This window comes from Gambusia affinis, linkage group LG18 (assembly GCF_019740435.1).
Source record: "Gambusia affinis linkage group LG18, SWU_Gaff_1.0, whole genome shotgun sequence".
NCBI classification, from domain to species: Eukaryota; Metazoa; Chordata; class Actinopteri; order Cyprinodontiformes; family Poeciliidae; genus Gambusia; species Gambusia affinis.
Genome location: NC_057885.1, coordinates 10,397,559 through 10,421,972, shown reverse-complemented (window position 1 = coordinate 10,421,972; position 24,414 = coordinate 10,397,559). Strand labels below are relative to the sequence as shown.

Here is a 24,414-nt window from a genome sequence, read left to right as displayed (position 1 = left end):
GATGCAATGAATTTGTATAAAGCTCTATAGTCTACCTGCAAGAGTGACTCACTACCTTCAGATGACAATCTAATCCCAAGCCTGCCCTCTACAGGACATGAAGAGAAGCACTTTTAATGCAGAGTAACTTAAAGCAATGCAGCTTCTGGTTGTGTAGTTTGAACAGTTGGGTTGGTTTTGGATTTTTATTTGAATATATTGTGATTAAAGTGATCTAGTATTGGTTTATTGCACTGTTTTTTTGCCGTATAGGTGGTCGCCTCACTGTGACCAGTAGCCATAGACTGGGCTCGCTGTTCCCAGTAGGAGAAACTGTGGTCCAGTACACTGCAACGGATACAGCAGGAAACAGCCGCGTCTGCAACCTCACAATAACTGTGCAAGGTGTGAATTCAAAATCTATTTCATTCTATGGCAATTAATTTTTCTTTTTGAATTACATTGCTTTAAATTAAAATTACAGTGTTGCACCACATGTTGTATTTTTAGGTAATATCTAAATATTAACAAAAAAGTAAACATTTATGTCTCTAAAAAATAAAACAAAACAAGAGTATATTTAAAGTGTTCCTGTTTTCCAGGCCTACCTGTTGATAGTATATAAGTGCATCTCAATAAATTAGAAACTCTTTAAAATGTTAAATTATTCAGGAATCCAAGTATACATATGAAATATGACAACATAGGTATTTATTACACATACAGAGTAGATTTCATGGCTTACAGCTGTAGAAAACTCAAAAATTAGAAGATTTATTACACAGGATTAATAAAAAACATTTAATGCAGAAACAAACTCCTGCTGGAAAGTGTCCATGGACTTTGAGGCGGTCGTATCCTGTTTAGTCCTCTGGGAAAACAACCCACACTGTCCCCGCTACGCCGCCGCTGCTCACTGAAATAAATGTTTCTCAAAATTCAAATCCAGTGAGGTAGCATCTCATCTGTATTTTTTATGTTGGATTTAAGTAATTAATGTCATTCTTTGTCTTGTCCAGGGTCTACTTGTGAGCAGCCGTATGTCCCAGTGAATGGAGAGTTCATCTGCTCTGAGGAAGAGGAGGGCGTTAATTGTACTCTTCAGTGTAAAGAAGGCTATAGCTTTGCTCAAGATGCAGTGCAGAGCTACTTCTGTGCCTACAATGGTGTTTGGGAGCCGGCGTACTCTTCAGACAGACCAGACTGCTCCTGTGAGTGCAGCTCATGCTGAACTGTCTGTACATGTTCCAGACTGCCGATTTGTATACTGAGATACTTCTGAGACGTCTGGAACATTTTATAAATGGTAAAATGAGAAAATGAGGCTGCACAGTGGTAGAGCTGTTGCCTTGCAGCAAGAAGGTCCTGGGTTCGATTCCCGGCCCGGGGTCTTTCTGCATGGAGTTTGCATGTTCCCCCTGTACATGGTGGGTTCCCTCCGGGTTCTCCGGCTTCCTCCCACAGTCCAAAAACATGACTGTCAGGTTAATTGGTCTCTCTAAATTCTCCCTAGGTGTGTGTGTGTGTGTGTGTGAATGGTTGTGTGTCCTGTATGTCTCTGTGTTGCCCTGTGACAGACTGGTGACCTGTCCAGGGTGAACCCGCCTCTCGCCTGGAACGTAGCTGGAGAGGAACCAGCAACCCTCCTGATCCCCATCAGAGACAAGGGTGAACAGAAAATGGATGGATGGATAAAATGAGAAAATGGCCTTTACTTTATCTAATTCCAAGAAGGATAGAGTAGGGTGTTGAACCGACAACCTGAGCCACCTAGTTTTTGATGAAATTGCTCTCAATGGGGTAAAATATCACATATCGTCTTTTTTCTCTGTTCCAGTGAACCGCATAGCTAATAACGGGTATAAACCCTTTGAGATGTTGTTTAAAGCATCTCGATGCGACGATCCAGACCTGGTCAAGTCGTTTGCTGGTCATTTTAATGCCAAACTGGGAAGCATGGTGAGGACCAGTACGCACACACACTCAGAAATACACACACAGCACGATTAACCATGTTTTCCTTTTCTCTGTAGCTTCCCTCTATTTGTAGCAGTGATGAAATCACCTGCAAGCTGGAGGTCATGTCCCAGGGTCACTGTCTGGAGTACAACTATGACTACGAAAATGGATTTTCAATTGGTAGGCGTCTATAGATGTTCTTACTCAAAACAAAACATCTAACCTTCAGTTTAAGTGAAGCATTATCAGCCGATTGTTGTTTTTTTTCCCTCACAAACAGCACCAGGAGGATGGGCCAACAACTGGGGCTCTCAGGGCGCGCAGGACTATGCCTATTTTGAGTCAGGCTTTGCCACAGGCACCCGACAGCTCCCAAGTCGGCAGCAAGATGGCAGCGTGAGGCAGCGCTCCAAGAGGCACAGGAAGATCAGAGGTCCAACCAAAGACCACAAGATCCAAATTTATTTCAACATCACAGGTACAACAACATTCTGCGTGTTAAATGAAACTGTAAGAGATCATTATGAATTTGATTGTAAAATCTGTAAGCAAAAGCAAGCACAACGTCCCCTACACTTAATCCTGTCTAATCCAAGAATAGACAGGATTATGACATCATGGCGCATGTTAGCGTGACGGTTTTGAGCATAAACAAATCTTATTGCTAATCCTTTTGGTGGAGATCAGTGTGCGCCACAGAATAGGACAACAGAAGCGTACACACCTCCAAATTACGCAAACATGCTGGTTGCTAAGCAGTACTCATAAAGATGTCTGCATTTAAAGGTTTAGTTCAAAATATTTCTGTGGTCAATGCACTAATCTTTGGCCGTTCTCCCAGCAAGCATCCCTTTGCCTCTGTCGAGAAATGACTCAGTCGAAGTGGCCAATCAGAAGAGGCTTCTGCGAACGCTCGAGCAGCTCACCAATCGCTTGAAACGAACTCTGGCGAAACAGCCACTGTCCAGCTACCACGTCTCCTCAGAGATGATCATTTCTGATCCCAAATCGCTGGAGAGCAAAAAGGCCTCATTGTTCTGCAGGCCAGGCTCAGTGCTCAAAGGCAGAATGTGTGGTAAGCTTGAAGAAAGAATATTCTGACTTAAATTAATTAAATTTTATGCACACTACATTTACAGCATGACTAATAGTGCTGTGCAAGATTTATATGTTCCAGGAAATCGCTAAGTGTGAGCCTTCTTTTTGCAGTCCAATGTCCAGTGGGTACGTATTTTTCTCTGGAGCATAACGAGTGTGAGAGCTGCTGGCTGGGGTCCTACCAAGACCAGGAAGGTCAACTGGAATGCAAGTCCTGCCCTGAGGGAACATCTACAGCCTATCTGCACGCCCGCAGCATCACCGAGTGCAAAGGTGTGTTTGAGAACAGACGTCAGGCTTTTCATTGCCAATCAGCATTTTGGCCATCAATTAAGAGTAAAATGATTTGTTTTAAGCTTGTTCTCGCAAATAAAAGTAAAGCTTTTTCTGGTTTGTTGATAGTTTGATGTGTCTGTGTCTGCAGGGCAATGTAAACCTGGCAGCCACTCTCTGAATGGACTGGAGATCTGCGAGTCCTGCCCTCTGGGTCACTTCCAGCCTGGTTATGGTGCCAGGAAATGTTTAGTCTGTTCTGGTGGAACCTCCACAGTCACCAGAGGAGCAGTGGATGAGACAGAGTGTGGAGGTGATGCAGTCTAATAATGCTGGCACACTTTGAAGCTTTATCATCTTCAATTCTTTAGTTTGACTTGATTTCTGCCTTAAATATGGATGGGCTACTGGTAATTTAGCAAATTTTATAAAACTATCCTGACAAAACACTTTTTTTTTATCAATAAATAAGTTTTTTATATAAACATTAGGCTTCAGTTTGGATTTTTCTCACTGAATGCTACCATCTGATCATCTTAGACATTTTTTAATTTTTCTGAATTACTTTGTTCACTATTGTTTTCCTTTTCCTCCTTGCAGTTCCCTGCATGGCAGGTCATTTTTCCCGCACTGGTCTGGTTCCCTGCTACCCGTGTCCAAGGGATTACTACCAACCCGATCACGGACGCTCGTACTGCCTCTCCTGCCCCTTCTATGGGACCACCACGATAACCGGGGCGTCCAGCATACAGCACTGCTCTAGTGAGTCTTTCTGGCATAAAACGGTTTTGGTAAACAAATTACTGTAGGGAGTCTTTCTACCATCTTTATTGGTAGAAGTTGAGGACCTTCAAAAAACCAACTTTTATCTTGCGCTTCCTGATTGATCCTTAAGCCACTGTGTAACTACTTTGGCAGTAATCTTAGTCTCATTGTTCATTTGGAAGACCCATCTATTCCCACGCTTCAATTCCCAGGCTCATCTCTTGAGTGGCTTCTTCACTCTATTTTTGTGACGCACACTAAAATCTCTCCAGAATTTAAGATGCGCCTGAGAGCTTTTGCAACTTGTAATCTCGGTTTTGTAGTAATGGCACAAATAGGAGAGTTGTTAGAGTCTCTTACCAGCCTCAGACAGCGTCTTCACAAAGTCTTTTGGTTTTGTTCTGGAGTTGATTTTCACATTTCAAACAAAAACACGTTCACTTCTGGGACAAAGAAGCCGTCTGCTTCCTGAACAGAACGACGGCTTGATGCTGCTGATCTTTGCATATGCAATTGTTTGAGCAGATGGCACCTTCAGGCATCTGGACGTGAACCAGACTAGTTCGCCTCCACTTTTCTCTTCCTGATGGCTCGGCTGATTTCTTTTGGCTTCCCCATCTTGTCTCGAAAGGAGAGGTGTGCCTCTGGTAAACTCTGATATTGTCTTAACTTGTCAGGAGCCTTCAAAGACATGACATCATCATCTTGGTTTTACCAAATTGTTGAAGATTATATTATTCTTAGTGTGTATGTAGATCATAATTTGAAAAGAAAAACCAGATAAGATAAATCCAGAAGATTCAAGTGATTTTCGTGGGTTAACCGTGTTGTACAGTGTTAGGCTGACATGCGAGTTATATTAACTCTCTGTAGAAAGAGCCAAGTTACGTCAATGTTGCTGTAAAGGAACTGCTTTGTGTCAGCCTTTCCCATGTAAAACACCACTTGTGTGGTGGCTGATCTGTCTCTTGACAGCTCAATCCAATTGGAAACAGGATTACTGAGCAGGATCAGGGGACGTGGTAATAATAAGGTTTTTATTGCTGTGAAGCAATAGAAAATAAACCGCACTGCATGCCTAAGTGCAAAAATGAACAGTGGTTACAGCAAAGCGCCAGTTATGAATTTAAACACAGACTTTTTCCTGCTTGTCTGCCAGCCTTCCAGCTAATGCAAGGTTTTTTAACGACGGTTTTGTAGTTTTCTGCATTAATTTGACATCATGTAGTGAGAAGGAGTTGATCACAGACAGCAAATACGGTGGCGACTTGCAGTAAATTGGGCATTGACTTTTGGCCCCTCTTCAATTAGTTTTATTGCCCTCCACCAAAATCTGAAACCTCCCACTGAGGCGTTTTGTACAGAATTCTTTCTCTGCTTACATTTTACGTTCTCTGGGTGTCATTGTCAGGTTTTAGCTCAAGCTTTCTCGCTAAGGAGGAGAGCGTAACTCCTGCTCCAGAAGTGGAGGTCATTGAGGACTACCAAGTCAGCAGTCAGGTGATTATTGATCAAAATAAAAATCTGCTTTTCCTCTGTCTCGTATTTCCACTGTGAAATGAAAACATTGAGGACATTTTGTTTCTCATCTATTCCTGTCATGTCTTAAAGTCCTCTTGGAACGTGTTGAATTTAGTCTCAACTTCCTGTATTGCTACAAAATCCAACGTGCATAGAGCTTAAAACCTGCTTTACTCTAAGAATAAGTAATATTTTAAAACTTTATGACTATTATGTCAAATAAAGTGTTAGCCTTTTGTCTAGCTTCTAATGCAGATATCTTAGAGGACTTGTAATAGACAAAACTAACTTACAAGTAACTTTTCAGCAAGATATATGAGGTTGTTTGAAGTCGATAATTCCTTAATATTATATTAGTTATAAGTGAAATAATCTGCCAGTGGAACAAGACATTTTCCCATATTATAAGTTAAAATATCTTGTTCCACTGGCAGATTACCAGCACCCAGAGAGCTGCTTCTGGCTCTAGATCGGCTCTGTGCAAATTATCCTCACGTGGTCAAATACGTTGCCGCTAAATTTATCATAATTATTAGAACTTGCCTGAAAAATAAATAGTAATTGAGAAAAAGAACCATAGATATTCCTTAAATTAAATAATTTCTTCAGGTTTTCCATGAGTGCTTCCTGAATCCCTGTCAGAATAAGGGGACATGCGAGGAGGTTGGAGCGGGATACGTCTGCACCTGCATGCCTGGATTCACAGGTAAATAAATAAATCCCCCTCATCAGATATCAGACGCCGCTGCTGTTACGATGCTGCTGTTACGACGCTGACGTTTCCCCCTCAGGTGCAAAGTGTGAGGTCGACATAAACGAGTGTGACTCTGCCCCCTGCCAGAATGGAGGCCTGTGTAGGGATGGGATGGGGGACTTCCAGTGTCAATGCAAACCTGGCTTTTTAGGTATAGACACTGTCAAACAAAACAATAACAAAAAGCCTTCACTGATACTTTGAAGGTCATGAAAGGCTTTCTGTTTGTCTGATTTAGGCTCCCTGTGTGAGGGTGAGGTGAACGAGTGCCTTTCCTCTCCGTGTCTGAATGAAGGGCTATGTGTGGACGAGGTCAATAAGTTCTCCTGCAGCTGTGCTGAGGGCTTCACAGGTTAGTCCTAAACAGGCATTAATGGCAATCAGCTGGACTTCACGACCAGTTCATGATAACATTTAAATGTCTGCTAAAAATCTTTTTCAGTTTTAACAAACGAAAACTGCACTTTTCTGTTCGTCAGACCGTCTGATAGACGTTTGAACTAATTCATATTGGGTGTTAGTGACAGTTTTTGATTCAAGAGCAACATTAAAAAGTGAGGACACACCAGATAACATGTTTTCTGCTGTTTGTATACATTTGTAGTTAATAAGAAGTTGGCTCTCCATACTTGCTGTTGAGGACAGGGAGCCTGTTTTACTCCCTTTGTGTGAAAATCATTTTAGAGCAACTGTGTTAAACTCAAGGCTGGGGGGCCAAATCCGGTCCACCGTAGCTTTCTTTGTGGCCCTTTAAACTCCAGAGGGAAACATGAAAAGAGGCTTCAAGACAACAGCTGTGTGCCTAAAGATTATTTTAAAAGTCAAATCAAAGAAGCTGTTATTCACATACTGCCAAATTAGAAATAGAATAGAGATAGATTCTCCAGTTTCTTGTAATATTGTAATTTTTTTTATTGTAAAAACAGCAGATTTCTGTATTTTTATTTTTTGCAAAATTTGTAATTGTAGGTTTGTGTCAAATTTTGGTCAAAAACGTTGGGTTTAATGATGCTAACGCCGACCTGTAGGTGGCAGGATTTCTTACTTCTATTACTTTGCTGCCTCAGCTGGACATAATGTCAACTTACAGTCTGTGATTGATGTGGAGAGTAACTAATAGTCACATTTACCGTCAGACGTAAGAGCAAATATTACAGGGCTCTTTGCGAATATTTCTAAATTAGCACCACAAAATCTTAGAGACAACTATTTATTAATATTTTAAGAGTTTGTTAATCAGTTTTATCAACACATTCTGGCACAAGCGCCCCTGGAGAACGGTCATGATCCCGATGTGGCCCAAAATAAAGATGAGTTTGACACTCCTGACGTAGAGGAACTTTCTAACATCCCTGGTAAATTTCCACAGGTTCTCTCTGTGAGCTTGAAATCAACGAGTGTCTGTCCAGCCCGTGTTTGAACGGAGGAGTGTGTGAAGACTTGACAGGAGACTACAGCTGCAACTGCGCCGTTGGATTCTCTGGGGATCGCTGTGAGATCAACACTGACGAATGCTACAGCTCCCCTTGTCTCAATGGAGGCTCCTGCATAGATGATGTCAATAGTTTCAGGTAAAAAAAAAAAAAAAAAAAGAAGGTCATGATAGTAGCTAAATGCATCTGTGCTTAGAAAAACTGTTGAGCATCCTTATCGCCCGTCCAGGTGTAAGTGTGTGGAGGGCTTTCGAGGCAGGCTGTGTGAGGTGGATGTGGACGAGTGCAACCCGAACCCCTGCGTGAACGGAGCCAGCTGCTTTGACGGTCTGGGCTCCTACACCTGCCGCTGCCTCCCTGGGTTCAACGGATCCAGGTGTGAGACAGGTACTACTGTATAGGACAGATGCCACAACACCATGGCAACTGGGGGAAACGCAACACGACACATTTAAAGGGCATAATTCATCAAATTTACTCTTTTTTTTTCACTTCTGTTTAGATTTTTATTTCATTATGCTTTTATTCTTTTATAAATTGAAAGGTGTTTTTTTTAAAAGATGCTCAGTTGATTTTTGGAAAAAATAACATTATTTTGTCTTATCAAATTTAAAGAAATATTGAAAAGCTGATTGTGATTTATTTGACACTATATTAGCCTTAAATGTCAGTTATGCTTGCTATTGATTTTCTGTTTCAGAGCTTAATTTCATCTTGTATTTCTCTTTACTATCGAATGGGATTCTGCTGTGGAAAAAGCCATATTTAACACAAAAACGGTTTGCTTATTATTTTCCGGTGTGTCCTCAGAGATGTCCTCTGCCTTCAACCTGGACTTTGAGGTGTCTGGTATCCATGGTTACGTGATGATGGATGGAGTAATGCCGGCGCTGACAGAAATCACCTGCTCCTTCTGGATGAAGTCGACAGACGTCACTAACTACGGCACCCCGGTTTCCTACGCCGTAGAAGGCAGCGACAATGCTTTCCTGCTGATCGACTACAACGGGTCAGAAATGCAGACGCGTCTGGGAAAAACCATCAGTTTAAACTCCTGTTTAACCGTCTTTAACTGTTGCTTTTCCATCTGATTTGATGGTAGCTGGGTGCTCTATGTGAATGGTAAGGAGCGGATTACTGACTGCCCTGCTGTGAACACGGGTCAGTGGTTCCACATCGGTGTTTCATGGAGGAGCTGGGATGGCGACTGGAGGATTTACATCAACGGGAAGCCCTCAGACGGAGGCAAAGGCCTGTCAGTCGGCACCACTATCCCAGGTGTAGTGCTATCCTCAGCCTGGACTCTTTCCTCTAACGCACTTTATTTTCTGGGTAAATGTTTGTGGGTTTACTGTAAAGTCGTTAACCCCGGTGCTGCTTGTGTTCTGTAGGCGGCGGGGCTCTCGTTTTGGGTCAGGACCAAGATCAGAGAGGTGAGGGCTTCAACCCTGTTGAATCTTTTGTCGGCTCCATCAGTCAGCTCAACATCTGGGATCGTGTTCTCACTCCACAACAGGTGAACGCCAGACTTTCTCTTTTTTACAGTCAACGTTGTGACACAAATAGATTAAAGTACAAAAGATGCCGTTTTGTGTTTCTGACTTTGAATTATGTACAATTAAATCGTTTTTTTTGTGAACAAACAGATCAAGGTTCTGGCCAGCAGCTGCCCAGCTTCCCATGTGACCCACAGAGGAAACGTGCTGGCTTGGCCCGACTTTCTCAGTGGTGTGGCAGGCCGGGTCAAAGTTAACCTCAACAGTATTTTCTGTGCTGGTAAGAGAGATTTATCAAGATCTTGCAAACATTGCAGGACTTCATTAAGAGCTTCAGTAAACCTGGTGGTGAGGTACAACGGGTTTCTGTTTCCTCAGACTGCCCTAAGTTGGAAAGCGCCGTGTCCCACCTGCATGCTTCCAGCGTGGAGGTGAGCCCTGGTGCTCAGGTGCACCTGTCCTGTGATCCTGGCTTTTACCTGGTGGGGGAGCCAGTGCTGCAGTGCCAGAACAAAGGGGAGTGGAGCCATCCGCTTCCAAGCTGTGAAAGTAAGGCCCAAAACCTCTGCTTCTGATTGCAAATGGCTCTCTATATTGGTAATTAAAGACTGGAAAAGCTAGAAAAATACACAAATGATAAATGGAGCTGGACTAGAAGCTTAAAACATTATCCATCCATCCATCCATCCATCCATTTTCTTACACCCTTGTCCCTAGTGGGGTCGGGAGGTGCTGGAGCTTAAAACATTAATTCTAGTAAATATATGAACACTTTAATTTTTAGTTTCATGCTTTGATTACACTCTTTGTTAGCTTTAGAACTCTTTCATTTGTTCACATAATCCCAAAATTATATTGTTGTTGTCTTGCTCGTAACTTGGATAATCTCTGGGCCTTTTACTAAAAAATACATAAATGCAGTGAATGAATACATAAAAAGTCTCAAACAGTATGTGAAAGTGGAATACTGAGGTTAAAATGCTATTCACAAAATGTAAAATACATAAAATATGTAATAAAAATGGAAAAGCGTGTTAACAAATAATACTTTTATTCCAACACAATAATATATGTTTCACAGCTGTTATTTAAACAAATGGTATGTTATGTATAATAACTTGATAATAATGGAGATTTTTAAAGGGAAAACTGAATCCAGATGGTAACTACTGACATTATTTAAAGTTTCATAATTTTTACATTGCCAGGAACATAAAATAAATAAGTAAAACACTTATAAAAAACAGTCTTGAATTTGTAGAACTTACTAAATTCCAATAAAATATTATACCATCCACCCTTTAATTCATCATTTTTGATTTCCAGCTGAGTAATTAGTTTATGCTGAAGTAGTTTTTCTATGAAGCAATGTAAGTACAGACCCTCCTCATCCACAGGGTCAAAAATGAAATTTTTCTTGTTTCAAGTCACCTGTGCCACCATTTTTGGTCCCTCCTAAACTAAGAAATGACTTGACAGGTTCATTTCTTTTAGCCACTCTTTAAAATGTGAAAGACAAGCAAAGATTACAGGAAAACCACTATTCATCCAGACACATTCGTAATAACTTTAATGTTCGCTGTTGGAGTTTAGTAGCAAATTCTTAGCTGGAAGCAGAAATCCTATGGTCGCCATATATTTCTTTCTCTGTGTGTGTTGCAGGAGTGTCGTGTGGACCTCCTCGCCCACTGGAGAACGGCTTGTACCAGGGTTCAGATTTCCAAGCAGGCAGCTCTGTGGTCTACCGGTGCAACGTCGGCTTTTACCTGCTGGGAGACGCCAAGGTGCACTGCAGCAACAGCGGCCAGTGGGGAGGACATGCACCGGCCTGTCTGGGTAAAAAGATGCAATGCTCATCTGATGCTGGCGGCGAAACTGCAAAACAACAAAATATCCGACTCATTCTGCCTGTCTGTGCATGCATGTGACTGTTTGAGTTCAGATGTGGACGAGTGTGCTCTGGGGTCTGACTGCGACGATCACGCCAGCTGCCAGAACACGGAGGGCTCGTACTCCTGCACGTGCATTCACCCATACACCGGAGATGGCAAAAACTGCACCGGTACAACAAGTGGATGAGTTATGACGCTAGCAGATCATGAGATAACCTCGAGTTATGCTTCAAACTTCAATAAACTTTAAAAAATGAGTAAACCCTGTTATTGTATGTTTTCAGAGCCAGTGAAGTGCCAGAACCCTGGGTCTCCAGAGTTTGGTCACAGAGACGGCAGCAGCTTCCTGGTGGGCAGCGCTGTGGCGTTCGGCTGCGATAGCGGCTATGAGCTGATTGGCTCTTCACGACTCCACTGCCTAGAATCAGGAACCTGGGACCATCCTGTCCCTTACTGCAGAGGTGAGACCTCAGGTTTTTAAACCTTCGACATTTTTTCTCTCACTTTAAATAAGTCAACATTACTTCAGTTAATCTTTAGATTATTCAGATCTTGCTCAGATTTAGGTTTGAGAAGATGTATCTTCTAACTGGAAGCAATATTAGTGGATTGGACTAAAGATTATGGTGATGAAAGGGGTAAATAATGAATGTGGAGTTCATTATTTCTTAAAAAATACCAGGGCAAACAAGTAAATCACAGATCAACAGTTAAATAAAGGGCTTAGTTGCTGCAATACCTGTAGAGATTATTAAGAAACATAAAAAAAAAATGTTCTCTCTTTTTTTTTTTTTTTTGCAAAATGAAAATATAAAAAATAGCTTGTATTTTTTTAAATTAATGTTTGTTCTACATTGTTTTATCTTTTGGGAAATTCCCATTATATTCCCTGAGAATATAATGAGAACTGATGGGGCTTGACTTGAACGAAAAGTAACTTTAGACATAAATCTGCGAGGATTGATGAATTATTTTGTCCTTCACTGTACGTAAGTTATTCAGGTAAATAGTTTCATATCTATTTTACTTTCATAGGGGAGCAATTTCCTCCTTAAGCTAGCAAAATCTCACTTTGTGAAGCTTATGAATGTATCAGTATCTCAAAAAATGGAAGAAAAAAAACATAGAACAATGAACTTATTCAAGCAGGAATATTTGCCATTGCAAGTACAACAATAAATGAAAAAAATGAGTCTTTTAACTATGATTTCTGTTGTACAAGGTTATTGAATATTTTAGCATACAAGTTTGTGGTTTCACTTGAAAATTATGTCCTCTAGTCTAAGGCAGATTTTAGCTCAAAGCCTTAAATTAAGTAGTAGTAGTAATAAAATCCAAACATAATCTCCCTTTATTTTATATTTCTGCACTGATTCACATGCAGCACGTTTATTGTGGATTCAAATTTGACTTCACATTTTAATGCTACTTTTTGATATTTTAAATTTGAATGCAGTTGTTCTGTTTCAGTGCCTTTCTCAGTTATAAAACAGGTGCATTTATAGTTTAATGAATGCATAGACAGGCTTCCATGTGTTCATGAATTTGATAATTCTGTTGAGTTATACAGTTTTGTCAACCCTGAAGACTACAGTTTACAGTTGTGATTGTGTGGAAATTGGATATGTGACACAGTTCAAGATATAGAGACATATATTTTTAGATTTATTATGAAGAGGCAAATATTACAGATACGCAGCGACAGATTCACAGTCTGTGCCTGAATGGTGGATTACGTTAGCAGCTCTCTTCTTGTCCTTTTTCCCAGCCACTACAGTGTCTCCATCTTGGCTCGAAGCCACACTGTTACTCATAGAGGAAGTGGAAGTGCCAGTCTGACGTATTGAGCCCATTTAGTCTTTTTACTGCCATGCTGACCACATTTCTTTTAAAGGCACATATTGCACCCAACATATGGTTTTGACTGCTTCACATTACATTAGCGTCAACAGTTATATCATATGGAAAATGCAATAATTTTATATTTGCTGCTATTTTTTTATCTTTGAATAAAAATATTAACAAACAGTGTTTCTATTTGTGACTAGGCACGTTAGAGCCATCTTTATGAGAGGAAACAAATGTTACAGTGAGCTAGTTTTGCTCTTGAGCTCCACCCTGAATTGAAGCTGTTCGTCTCTTTAAAATGTTTACAATGAATGGAAAATGTTGTGGTGCATAAATGATGCAAGGCGTCTTGGAGAAGACTCAGGGACCTCTAATCAAAGATTTATTTTGCGAGGCTCAGATATCTTAACACAAACGTTGCAATATGAAAGCATAAAAACAAGCGGGTATTAATAATTTTCCCATCTTCTCTCTGCAGCTCTCTCCTGCCCGACTCCAAGCGTCCCTGAAAACTCTGTCATGACAGGAAACAACTTTAAGTTTGGAAGCAAGGTGACTTTCAGGTACCATTTGCATCATACTGCGTGTCACTGTGGCAAACATTAATCCAACAAAGGATCTTAAATTTTGCAGAAAAGAAAAATAGTTTTGTTGTTTGCTGCCCTTCAGCTGTAAAAACGGCTTCCTGCCTCAGATGCCCTATGAGTTCCACTGTCTCTCGACTCTGAGGTGGAGCGGGGCGCCACCTATCTGCTATCCAGTGACCTGCGGGGGGCCGCCAGCTGTGGCGCATGCAAGCTATGTCCTTGACACAAACACCTACCTCTCTACTATTAAATATACCTGTGTTGAGGGATACAGGTATGGATGAATTACAGATGATGATGTCTCTTTTGTTGCAGTAAATTACCTCTATAAACAAGTGTCTATACTAAGTACTTTGTTGTTGCAAAGACCACAGGGCTCCATGGAAGTGGTTTGTGAAGCGACAGGCGAGTGGAGCCGGCCCATACCCCGCTGTGTGAGCATTCTGTGCGACGAGCCTCCAGCACTTAAAGATGCAGTGATTGTTGGAGAAAACTACGAAGTGGGAAATAAAGTTCACTACGTCTGCAAAGAAGGGTAAACGTGGATCTGCTACAACAAATCAAAACTTAATTAGTTCTGCAAAGTATTAACTGTAAAAAATATATATTTCCTACTTCAGAATTAGTCTATCGAAAAAATTCCAATAGCATGAACTTGCAACATGACAAAATGCTCAAATCTTCAAAGGATCTGAGTACCAAGAAGAAATGAAAGTCTACACATTCCTTTACTCTTGCTCTCTAGGTACACTCTGATTGGTCCAGAAACCAGGGAATGTCTACCCACTGGCCAATGGACTGAAGGCTTTCTGCAGTGTGTCCCTCGCTCTTGTGGCCCACCCCCTGCTGTCGACCACGCTGTGCCCCACGAGACCCACAAGCTGTTCGGAGACACAGCCAGTTACTACTGCACAGATGGATACACGGCCAGCAACAATTCCAAGATGTTGTGCAACGCTCAGGGAGTGTGGGTGCCCCCTGATGGCATGGAGGCCCCTCGCTGCATCGCAAACTTTTGCCTACGCCCGCCTGAGGTTTCCCACGCGATTTTAGATTCAGTCAACAAACCCAAATATTCCAGCAACACTGAAGTGAGCTACAAATGTGAAGAGGGTTTCGTGCTAAATACCACCGCCACGCTCCGATGCTTGTTAGGAGGGACGTGGGAGCCTTCGCCGTTTGAGATTGATTGTGTGCCAGTGAGGTGCTCCAAACCAGAGAGCATCGATCGAGGGTATGTGAGAGGAACCAACTACAGCTTTGGAGCAGTGGTGGCGTACAGCTGTGAGACAGGGTACCTGATTCGAGGGGAGAAGAGGAGAATCTGCAAGGCTAATGGAGAGTGGGGAGGGAATCTGCCCACTTGTGTTCCTGTGTCCTGCTCCTCCCCGCCTGTACTGCTAAATGGATACATCTACGTTAGTACAAAAAATAATAATAATAATACAGAATGCACTTTTGAATTTGTTTTAGTTTTCTATATTTATGAATGTTTGTGTTTCTTTTCTTTCAGGTCAGAACTCGATACACTTTCAATAACAAGGTGACTTATGCCTGTAATGCCGGCTACAAACTGGTGGGTGGGCCAGAGCGAGTTTGTCAGGCCAACCGACAGTGGTCCAACAACGACCCACCCACCTGTGTCCTTTTGACCTGCGACCCTCCTCCTGCTGTGGTCCACGGACACTACAAGGGCTCCACCTTCCGTGTGGGCAGCAAGGTGGAATATTTCTGTGATGAGGGTTATGAGCTTGGAGGGAATCCTGTCTCCACCTGCCTCAAGAACGGAAAGTGGGATCAGCCCAATCCTCCACGCTGCTCTCCTGTCAAGTGTCTGGAGCCGCCGCTAGAGGAGAGCCATCTGGTTCTGAAGAGCCTGTACTCTGAGTCTGGAACTGTGGAGTTATCCTGTGAGGATGGCTATATTCTGCAGGGCGCCAATGTTCTTCGATGCACTCCATCCCAGGAGTGGAACGATACATTTCCGGTGTGCAAGGAGGTGTTTTGTGGACCTCCGCCTGAGGTGACTTTTGGTGCTCCAAACAATACCTCTCATTCTTTCCCTTTCAGCTCGGTGATCACCTACACATGCATGGGAGGCTTTACTTTCAGAAAAGAAGACTCTGTGTCTTGTCTAGCCAGCTCCCGGTGGAGTACTCCTTATCCAGAATGCATCCCTGTTGAATGTCCTCAGCCTGTGGAGATTTCCAACGGATTTGTTGACGTCCAGGGTCTGATGTACCTCAGTAAAGCCCTTTATAGCTGTAGGACTGGATATAATTTAGTAGGAGACTCCACTGTTCTTTGTGGAGACAGAGGTGCATGGATTGGTGTGGCTCCATCATGTCGCCCTGTAGAATGCTCCATCCCTAAACAGATAGCCAGTGGGAAAGTGGTTTACACAAAGCTCCAGTATGGTCACAGCGCCACCTACTCCTGCCACCGTGGTTTCCGGCTTCGCGGCCCAGAGACTCTGAAGTGCTTGGCTGATGGGGAGTGGAACTCAGAACCCCCTGTATGCACGCAGATATCCTGCACTCTTCCCCAACCAATCGAAAATGGTTTTGTGGAGGGTCAAGATCACAGTTTCGGCGTAACTATTTTTTACAGCTGTTTCCCAGGGTTCCAGCTTGTTGGGCAGGATCATCTAACCTGTGAGGAGACAGGCTGGTCTAGTTCTGTTCCTGTGTGTGTACCCTCCGACTGTGGACTCCCTCCTCACATTGACTTTGGAGACTACGTCAGGGTGACAGAGTCGGACACTGCTCCAAAAGACACCATTTCAGCTTCGCCTTTGGACTTGAACTTTCTTCATGGGACACTGATTGAGTATCGCTGTCATCAAGGTTACGACATCAGCCGCCACACCAGGCTGGTGTGTCAGGAAGATGGGGGCTGGAACGGAACGGCCCCATCGTGTGTCCCAACAGAGTGCGAATTACCATCCAATCCGCAGCATGGCTCCATAAATGTGACTTATGCTCCTGTTGGCAGTGTGGTTAGCTATTCTTGTGAGGAAGGTTATGAGCTGGTGGGAGAGCCTGTAAGACAATGTGTGTCTGGTCGACATTGGACCGGTGACGAGCCAGTATGTCGACCTGTATCCTGTGGTGATCCTGGTGTTATTGCTAACGGTTTGACTCATGGGAGGGATTTTGTGTACCCTGAAGTTCTGCACTTTGAGTGTCATTCTGGATTTGTCCTAAAGGGAACGGACACCATCGCCTGCCAAGCAGATGGAAACTGGAACGGTCAAACGCCACGCTGTGAGCCAGTGTCCTGTGGTCCCCCAACAGTACCTAATGACCTCACTGTCCAAGGGAAAGAGTACACCTATAATAAGGAAATTGAACTGAGGTGTCAGCCTGGTTTTATCTTACAAGGAACATCTAAAAGTGTTTGCCAGGCTGATGGTACTTGGAGCCATGCCTACCTTTCTTGCATACCAGCTCATTGTGGGAGGCCATCTCCTATACCCCATGGCCATGTGCTAGGGTCAGAAACTGGTTTCAACAGCAAACTGACGTATGAATGTGATGAAGGATACAAGCTTATTGGAGATCCCACAGTTGTTTGTCAGTCAGATGGACTGTGGGACAAATCCCCACCTCGTTGTGACATCATTAGCTGCGACCCACCTGAGGACATCAGTCACGGCTTTGTGAACGGCTCAGGGTTCAACTACAACAATGTGGTGGAGTACGTCTGTTTTGAAGGATACGAGGTAGTTGGCGATCCCATCCTGCGGTGCTCGGCCCAGGGACTCTGGGTGGGCTCTGTTCCTCAGTGCCAACCTTGTGCCTGTTCCCCACCTGAGGTTCGGTTTGGAACGGTCACAGGCCCTGGCCGAGCCTGCGGAGACCGAGTTCAGTTCAGCTGTGATCAGGGCTACAAACTGCTAGGTCCCTCTGAGGCAGTATGTGAGAAGGGAGGCGTGTGGAGCCCTGGGGTGCCAGTGTGTGGTAGGGGGAGGTGCAGCATTGCCCCGCCTGTAGTTCCCAATGCAGTGCTACAGGGTGGCACAACTACCTTTCCAGAAACAGTCACGTACATGTGTCGTCCCGGCTACCTGCTGAAAGGATCCTCGCTCATCTCCTGTGGAAGAGATGGCAGATGGGGGGAACCCAGAATCCTCTGTGAGCCTGTGAACTGTGGAAAACCACCTGCTGTACCCCATGGTCAAGTGGTGGGAGACGTCTTCACCTTCCCCAACCAGGTCACATACAGGTAAATACTCACCCTACTTCTGCAGTATGTATTAAAAAATTTTTGTCATGCTCATTAAAACAACATTGTCTTGTTCTATGAGCCGGATGTTTTGTTATACTCCTAGTAGGTAACCGTCTCACCGCTGTTCTTCTAATTGACTTCAGACATATTCTTTCTTATTTCATATTTTCTGCTCTCCAGATGTGATGATGGATACAAATTGGCAACAAGTAGAGCCTCTCTTTCCTGTCAGAGTGACGGCACCTGGTCCAAACACAGCATTCAGTGCCTTCCTGCCCCTTGTCTATTACCCACCAACGTCTCCATCCCCCACCTGCAAATCAATGGGAGAGAGCTCACTCCTGTTGGCGGCACAATCACCCTCTCATGTCCTACTGGCTTCTACCTGCAGGGGTCAGCACTAGCAGAGTGTCAGGTAGTGATGGGTTTTTCTTCCTAGTTAAAAACCAAATTATAGCTTCAAATACCCCATTTTTTTGCACAGCAATACATTTAAATGTGTATTTTTGAAGATGATTTTATGGTTATGTAACCAATCTTTCTGTCAATTAATGTTATGTTTTACATAAAGCTTGTGTTGTTTGTGTTTTGTGGTTAGATGGGAGGAAGCTGGTCTCCGAGCATCATCACAGTTTCATGTGAGGTGGTGATGTGTGAGAAACCGTCTCCTCTTCTTCACGGTATCATGGAGGGCGACAGCTACACCTATGGAGACTTTGTGCTGTACTCCTGTCTGCCTGGCTTTGATCTGAAGGTGATCGTCTAACCAAAGTTCACTTTTTAAGCCCCAACAACTGGAAAGATCGAAAGAAAAAGAGAGAGACAGAAATTTATATCTAATTTAGAAAAACAAATTTCTTCTGAGAGACCTGCCATGCTCCTGCTACCATGAAAATAGGAATAGTTTCTGAAATATAATTAAAAACACAAAAAAAATGTGTTGTTTTTTTTTTTATATTTGAGGTTTGATCCAAGTAACTATGGAATTTGAATGATTTGATTGGTGTACACAGGTCCAGGACTACTTTTAAAATGCTGTGTCAGACCATTAACCAGCTGCACACTCAGAGTTATTGGGAAAGAATCAGATTACAGTAAGTCACATGACTTACCCTCAGCTGCTAATGGGGCAGAAAGAGCTGACTCTTTTTCCTGACACAGAGATGTCCTGCAGGCCAGTCTGAGCACTCACTATGATCAGTTTTTCCTTCTAACATGTTCTAGTGCTGAAATAGTGCCCATCTATTGATAATGCTTTATTTTTGTTTAAAATACTTACATTTCACGACTAAAATTGTCTCAGCTAGCAACTGTTTGAGCTTCCTTCTGCTGAATTATTACTTTCTATAGAACTATAGAATTCTATAGAATGTGTATCTGCATTTCAAAATTATGACATTAAGTGTCTCATTATTCCCCCAAATGTTTTAATATCAAGTATTTACTTTATGAACACTGTTAAACAGTCACACTTTAGAAACTGTCTTTATCCTTCTAAGCGGTGATGTATATGAGAGCTGCATAAAATGTTTAACAGGGTTTATTAAAACAACCTGGGGATATTTATCTGTGGCATTCCCTAACCAATCTTGCTGTTATTAAGGGGAAAGCTTTATTGTTTTTGTCTAAAACTCAGCAGGTTAAAAGCAAAACTAGCTCGTTTTAGTAGTTGCTGGTTTCATAAATTTCACTTCCTGGTTATTTTCTCTGGTCTGGAGCAAAGGTGGGTCTCAGGATACAAACACAGTGGTTTGGTGTTAGTCTGGAAATATAGAGAACTGGTGCCAAGCAGGAATTAGCATTTGAACCAGTTTAGTTGCAAAAATATATATTTCCATTCTCTCAAGCGGGCAAGCAAATTTCTTCAATATTATGCAGCAATTTGTAGAGTAAAATAGTTTCTGGATGTAAAGTATTAAAAGGTGATTGTGGATTTGAAACATGGAGATCAGCTTGCTCTGTTTTTCTGTTTCTCTATTTTATCTCAGGGAGACTCTATCCAGACGTGCCAAGGAGATGGAGCATGGAGTGGCACGCAGCCAGTGTGTGTTGGTGAGTTTATGTGCAAAATAGACGATATTTGGAAAAGTGCAGGTCACTATTTCATATATTTGTTTCAAAGCATCAATAGACAGTGTAGGAACTTTTCTGTACTCTATATGTGATCACCTATAATGAAAGGTTTTTACATTTCTCCAGTAAAAATGATCTGCCGGAGTTTATTTAGTTGCTATGTCATATTTTACGTCAACTGGTCTAAGCGGTGACCAGAGTTGAAATGGGAACAATATAAATATAAACACTTGCCTTAAATTACACCGGAGTTCAAAAAAGTAACTAACTACAAAAAAAAAATAAAAATTCATATGCAAAAGTTTAAGTACAAGGGACAAAATTATTTGCTTAGAAATACTAAGGGACAAAATGGAAATGCACAGGTACAAAACGGAGGACGTTTAAAAGAGCAGATTTTGAATAATGGAGACCATATGTTACTCAACTCATTTTTAAATACTGCCGTAAATGTCAATTACTGCAACAGTTTTGCACAAAGTAGAAAAAAAAGAGGTAAATATATCAAAGTTGTGTTTTTAGGAAAGCTGCACTAAAACCCAACGTTCTGTTGCTACAGTGATGCGTTTGAAACAACCTCTCGATAATGCAATATGTGAATAACTTCGCCATGACCCACCATGACCTTTGACATCTGTTCTCACGTGTCTGCAGCCTCAGCACATTCCTGTGGGCCTCCACCTTTTGTGAAAAATGCTCAGATCCAAACAGGAGGGGCTAATCTGCAAAACGTCACTTACGTTTGCAATGAGGGGCATCAGCTCGATGGCCCAAAGACCCTCACCTGTCTGGCTAACGGCACCTGGAGCATGCCGCCACCTACATGTGCAGGTGTGGAGGGCGAGCTTTGAGTTTTAATATGTGGTTTACTATCAAAGTCCTCGCATTTTCTTTTCTTCTTTTCAATTATACTTGTAATTCCTGTCGCTGTCAACCAGAGGTCAGAGGTTGCGACAGTCCTAAACAGGTGCTTCATGGTAGAGTGCAGGAGCACAACCTGAGCTCTGGACGCGCTTTGGAGTTCCTGTGTGATCGCGGCTACAGCCTGGTGGGAGACGGCCTGGTGATGTGCATGGGAGGAAACACCTGGAGTTCAACTTTCCCCATCTGTCAAGGTGGGAAATAATTTTCTCAACACGTACGCACAGAAAAATAAAAGCAATGTTTTTTAACAAAATAATTTTCTGTCATAATTGTGACACTTTTTTTTAGGGGGCTGTTCCTTGAATAAATGCCCCTGAAATCAGCAAATCCACGGCAGCTGAAATTGTCTTTACACAACAGAGACAGATTCTGGTAGAATTAAAAAGTGTCCTGATGCACTTTTAAAATACCAGACTTTTGTGGTCTAAAAAAACCCCAAAACAAGCTGGTTAACCATTTAAACCTTTAATGAGAGAAGGGAATATAAAAATTTTACTTTTCTGTGTGTGGACACCCTTACACAAATACTTTGTTCAACCAAAACCATAAAATTTGCTTTCATGTTTCCTGATTTCAAACATGATATCAACTGTAGGCCTACTTGTAATTCCTGTTGCTGTCATACCAGAGGTCACAGGTTGCGACAGTCCCAAACAGGTTCTTCAGGCGCTTCACCTGTAAAGGTGAGGAGTTTCTCTCCTCTCCTATTCCTGAGACGAGAAAAACGTGTTTCTCCTCTCCTCATGAAAAGAAGACAGAAACTGGTCAGGAAGGATATTTTGGGTTAAAATAGCAACACCAAATTAACTGCAGGACTTTCTGTCATGTGCAGGTTGTTCGCTACATGAAACGATGTAGAAGACAACCTGTTCTCTTCAGATGAAGAAGATTAAATATTCCTCCAAAGAAAACATCCGATTCCATTTTCTAAGCAATGTGTTCTGCTTCATTGAAATGAATCTTGAACTTCTGAGCCACAATTCCAGAAAGAAAACCGTCCACACAGTGAAATGTGTGATGGTTTTGTCATTTTCTTTAGATGGACTAAAGACTTTTGGTCTTGGTAGATAGAATTGCCACACATCTGCTACGCAGTTGAAGAGGAAGAAGGACTTTGTCTCTTGGCGAGTTCAAGCATACTTTCACATCACCATTTATCAAATACAGTCACAGGCATCACCTGGAGAGATCTTTGAACTAGTTGTTTCCACACAATGTAATAGATTTGGAGAACTTTAGCAAAAGAACAGCCGCTCAGGATTTGGCCTGCAGACAGAATGCGAATAAATCAAACAATACGTCAGGAAAGTGATAGCAGTTTAGTTTACTATTTTTCTCGTGTAGGTTATTCAAGTTGATTGATTTTTACAGATTTTCCTCTGACAGATTTGTTTTTCAGATACATTGTATCAGATTAAAAGAGAAAGATGTTTTGCGAGAACTGATAGGAGTGTGTGTATACTTCTGAGACCTATTGTCTTTGAAGTGGATATTTATGTACGCAACTGCTGTTCGTCCTCCTTTTGGCTTGTAGCAAAAATTAAAATATAATGCGGACAGCTTAATGAAAATCTAGAAATATCTGATTGTTTTACTTTTTTGAAGGAAATATCTTAAAAAATCTTGACAAAAAAAAAAAAAACAACAGCTAAATTTTTTTTCCCCTCACAGCAAAGTCTTGCCCACCTCCCCCTTGGTGGATCAAACACACCAACAGCGACGGATCCCAGCCAGAGTTTCGTGTGGGGCAGTCGGTCCGCGCTTCCTGCCCCAAAGGGCAGCAGGTCAAAGGCGGTGGCACCATCACCTGCAGGCCAGACCAGACCTGGACGCCCCTCAGTTCAGTTTGTGAAAGTAGGTCGCACCTTTCCACCCAAGAGATTCAGCGTGACATTTAGACAGACTTGTACTCGTTTAGTTTTCACTTTTACTGTTATAGTTACTTAATATTTCAGTCGTGACAAAAATCTGCAAAAATTGTCTCCGTGTTGACATTAGACCGAACCGCCAGATGGTTTTATCATCAGCAGCAGCTTTTTAAAAATGGAGGCAAAGTTAAAATGAGGGAATACATTGAATAGTGTCTTCCTCTTATTACCTTATGAATATATTTTACAAACAGAGTAAACCGCCTGGCCATTTTATCCAACACTAATATTAACATTTATTTTATCTTTTACTAGCTGATAAATTGGCTGAAGTGAAAATCATCCACAATAAACAAAACTGTCACCTTGTCAGTTGTTTTGAATGTATGCTCCAGATTGTTTTATAATTTGAATAATTTCTTTTGAATAATAATCATATCTGTTCTATTCCTCTTGTTTACATGGACTATTCACTCCCACTTTTTATCTGGCTTTCGTGCTCTTATCTAAAGCGGGTCCCTATTTAACCCGCATAAATAAAGGTGACATAAAATTAATACTTTAGGTGGAAATTCCAGAAATGCTTTATATGAACCTGTTTATGAAACTTCTCCCTGAAACATCAGTAGTAATGTTGCTTTTTTTTATGATGAGCATGGAAACCAGGTCATGGTGTTAAACTCATGTTTGATCAGATGTGACTTTATTAATACATCGGGACACGATGTTGAGGATAATAAAGTGAACAACAGAAATACCTCTGTGTACACCACTGCATGCTCTCCTCTTGCACCAGCTGCTTCTCCTCACTTCACGGCTCCTCTCTCATGTTGCCGGTTTGTTAAGCTGCCTCTCATTTCTCTCTTTTCATTTTCTTAATCAAAACAAACGATGCTGCATCGAGCTCTGTCTTTGTTCTGCTGGATGAAATGATCACAGGCCCCTCTATGGCAACCTTTGCCTGAATATGGAGCTCAGCCGATGTTGCTACGAATCCTTGCATGCATTTGCATGACCTTTATTCTCCTGTACGCAGGATGCGAACAGCGTCCTGTTGGTCCAAACCAAACGGTCAGAGACGGCTATTACTGAGCCACCGAAGTGAGCCACGTCAAGCTTTTAGAGCATTTAGACATTTGTTGCATGGAAATCAAATACAAGTGATTCCGAATATAACATAATTATCACAAATCTTTTTCTCTGTTTCGTGCACAATTCGCTTCATGTGATCACGCGGGGGCCAATGAGCTGTGATCGCACGTAACACAAATATTTTACATTATCGTTGTGTTGTATTGCAGGATTTCATATTTGCAACAGAACCTTCTAACATAAAACTACCTTAGTGAGTAACTGGTGGCTGTTGTCCAGGGGTGTCCTGTGGCCCCCCACTCCATGTGGCCAACGGGTTGGTGCGGGGGGCGGTGTTCCAGTTCGGGGACGTGGCGGTGTACTCGTGTTTCAGCGGCTACACCATGGAGGGCGTTGACAGGAGCAGGTGTCAGGAAAACGGCACCTGGACGCCGCCTCCCACATGCAGAGGTAGAGAGACGAGTGGAGGGGGTTTCTCTTCCTGTCTGACTTACTGCAGCTCTTTACTATCTAAACCAAACCACTGCTTCTCTGCTGCAGGTCCTTTATGATGTTTCCTCTCTGCATGTAAACGAGGGTGGGGGATTCTGGAAAGGGTTAAAAACTAGAAACACAGGTTGCT

General features: G+C 42.3%; 1 protein-coding gene across 9 annotated transcripts in view; it reads left to right on the top strand.

Annotated features, from left to right (window-relative positions):
* svep1 (sushi, von Willebrand factor type A, EGF and pentraxin domain containing 1) overlaps positions 1-24,414 on the top strand; it is a 95,641-nt gene that overhangs the window by 68,295 nt on the left and 2,932 nt on the right. For 7 of the 9 annotated variants that reach the window (XM_044097669.1, XM_044097663.1, XM_044097671.1 and 4 more), the window contains 35 exons: positions 253-384; positions 999-1,190; positions 1,817-1,938; positions 2,013-2,118; positions 2,219-2,416; positions 2,780-3,013; positions 3,148-3,309; positions 3,461-3,622; positions 3,910-4,071; positions 5,486-5,574; positions 6,205-6,301; positions 6,387-6,500; positions 6,588-6,701; positions 7,719-7,920; positions 8,012-8,169; positions 8,593-8,791; positions 8,885-9,060; positions 9,174-9,298; positions 9,429-9,558; positions 9,657-9,827; positions 10,941-11,114; positions 11,221-11,340; positions 11,455-11,631; positions 13,497-13,581; positions 13,688-13,879; positions 13,973-14,140; positions 14,351-15,023; positions 15,119-17,832; positions 18,016-18,250; positions 18,434-18,589; positions 19,824-19,887; positions 20,563-20,739; positions 20,847-21,023; positions 22,504-22,686; positions 24,072-24,242. In XM_044097669.1, coding sequence (XP_043953604.1) covers positions 253-384; positions 999-1,190; positions 1,817-1,938; positions 2,013-2,118; positions 2,219-2,416; positions 2,780-3,013; positions 3,148-3,309; positions 3,461-3,622; positions 3,910-4,071; positions 5,486-5,574; positions 6,205-6,301; positions 6,387-6,500; positions 6,588-6,701; positions 7,719-7,920; positions 8,012-8,169; positions 8,593-8,791; positions 8,885-9,060; positions 9,174-9,298; positions 9,429-9,558; positions 9,657-9,827; positions 10,941-11,114; positions 11,221-11,340; positions 11,455-11,631; positions 13,497-13,581; positions 13,688-13,879; positions 13,973-14,140; positions 14,351-15,023; positions 15,119-17,832; positions 18,016-18,250; positions 18,434-18,589; positions 19,824-19,887; positions 20,563-20,739; positions 20,847-21,023; positions 22,504-22,686; positions 24,072-24,242 — 8,511 coding nt within the window. The remainder of the gene's footprint in view (positions 1-252; positions 385-998; positions 1,191-1,816; positions 1,939-2,012; positions 2,119-2,218; positions 2,417-2,779; positions 3,014-3,147; positions 3,310-3,460; positions 3,623-3,909; positions 4,072-5,485; positions 5,575-6,204; positions 6,302-6,386; positions 6,501-6,587; positions 6,702-7,718; positions 7,921-8,011; positions 8,170-8,592; positions 8,792-8,884; positions 9,061-9,173; positions 9,299-9,428; positions 9,559-9,656; positions 9,828-10,940; positions 11,115-11,220; positions 11,341-11,454; positions 11,632-13,496; positions 13,582-13,687; positions 13,880-13,972; positions 14,141-14,350; positions 15,024-15,118; positions 17,833-18,015; positions 18,251-18,433; positions 18,590-19,823; positions 19,888-20,562; positions 20,740-20,846; positions 21,024-22,503; positions 22,687-24,071; positions 24,243-24,414) is intronic. The other 2 variants (XM_044097668.1, XM_044097667.1) reach the window with 1 other exon arrangement.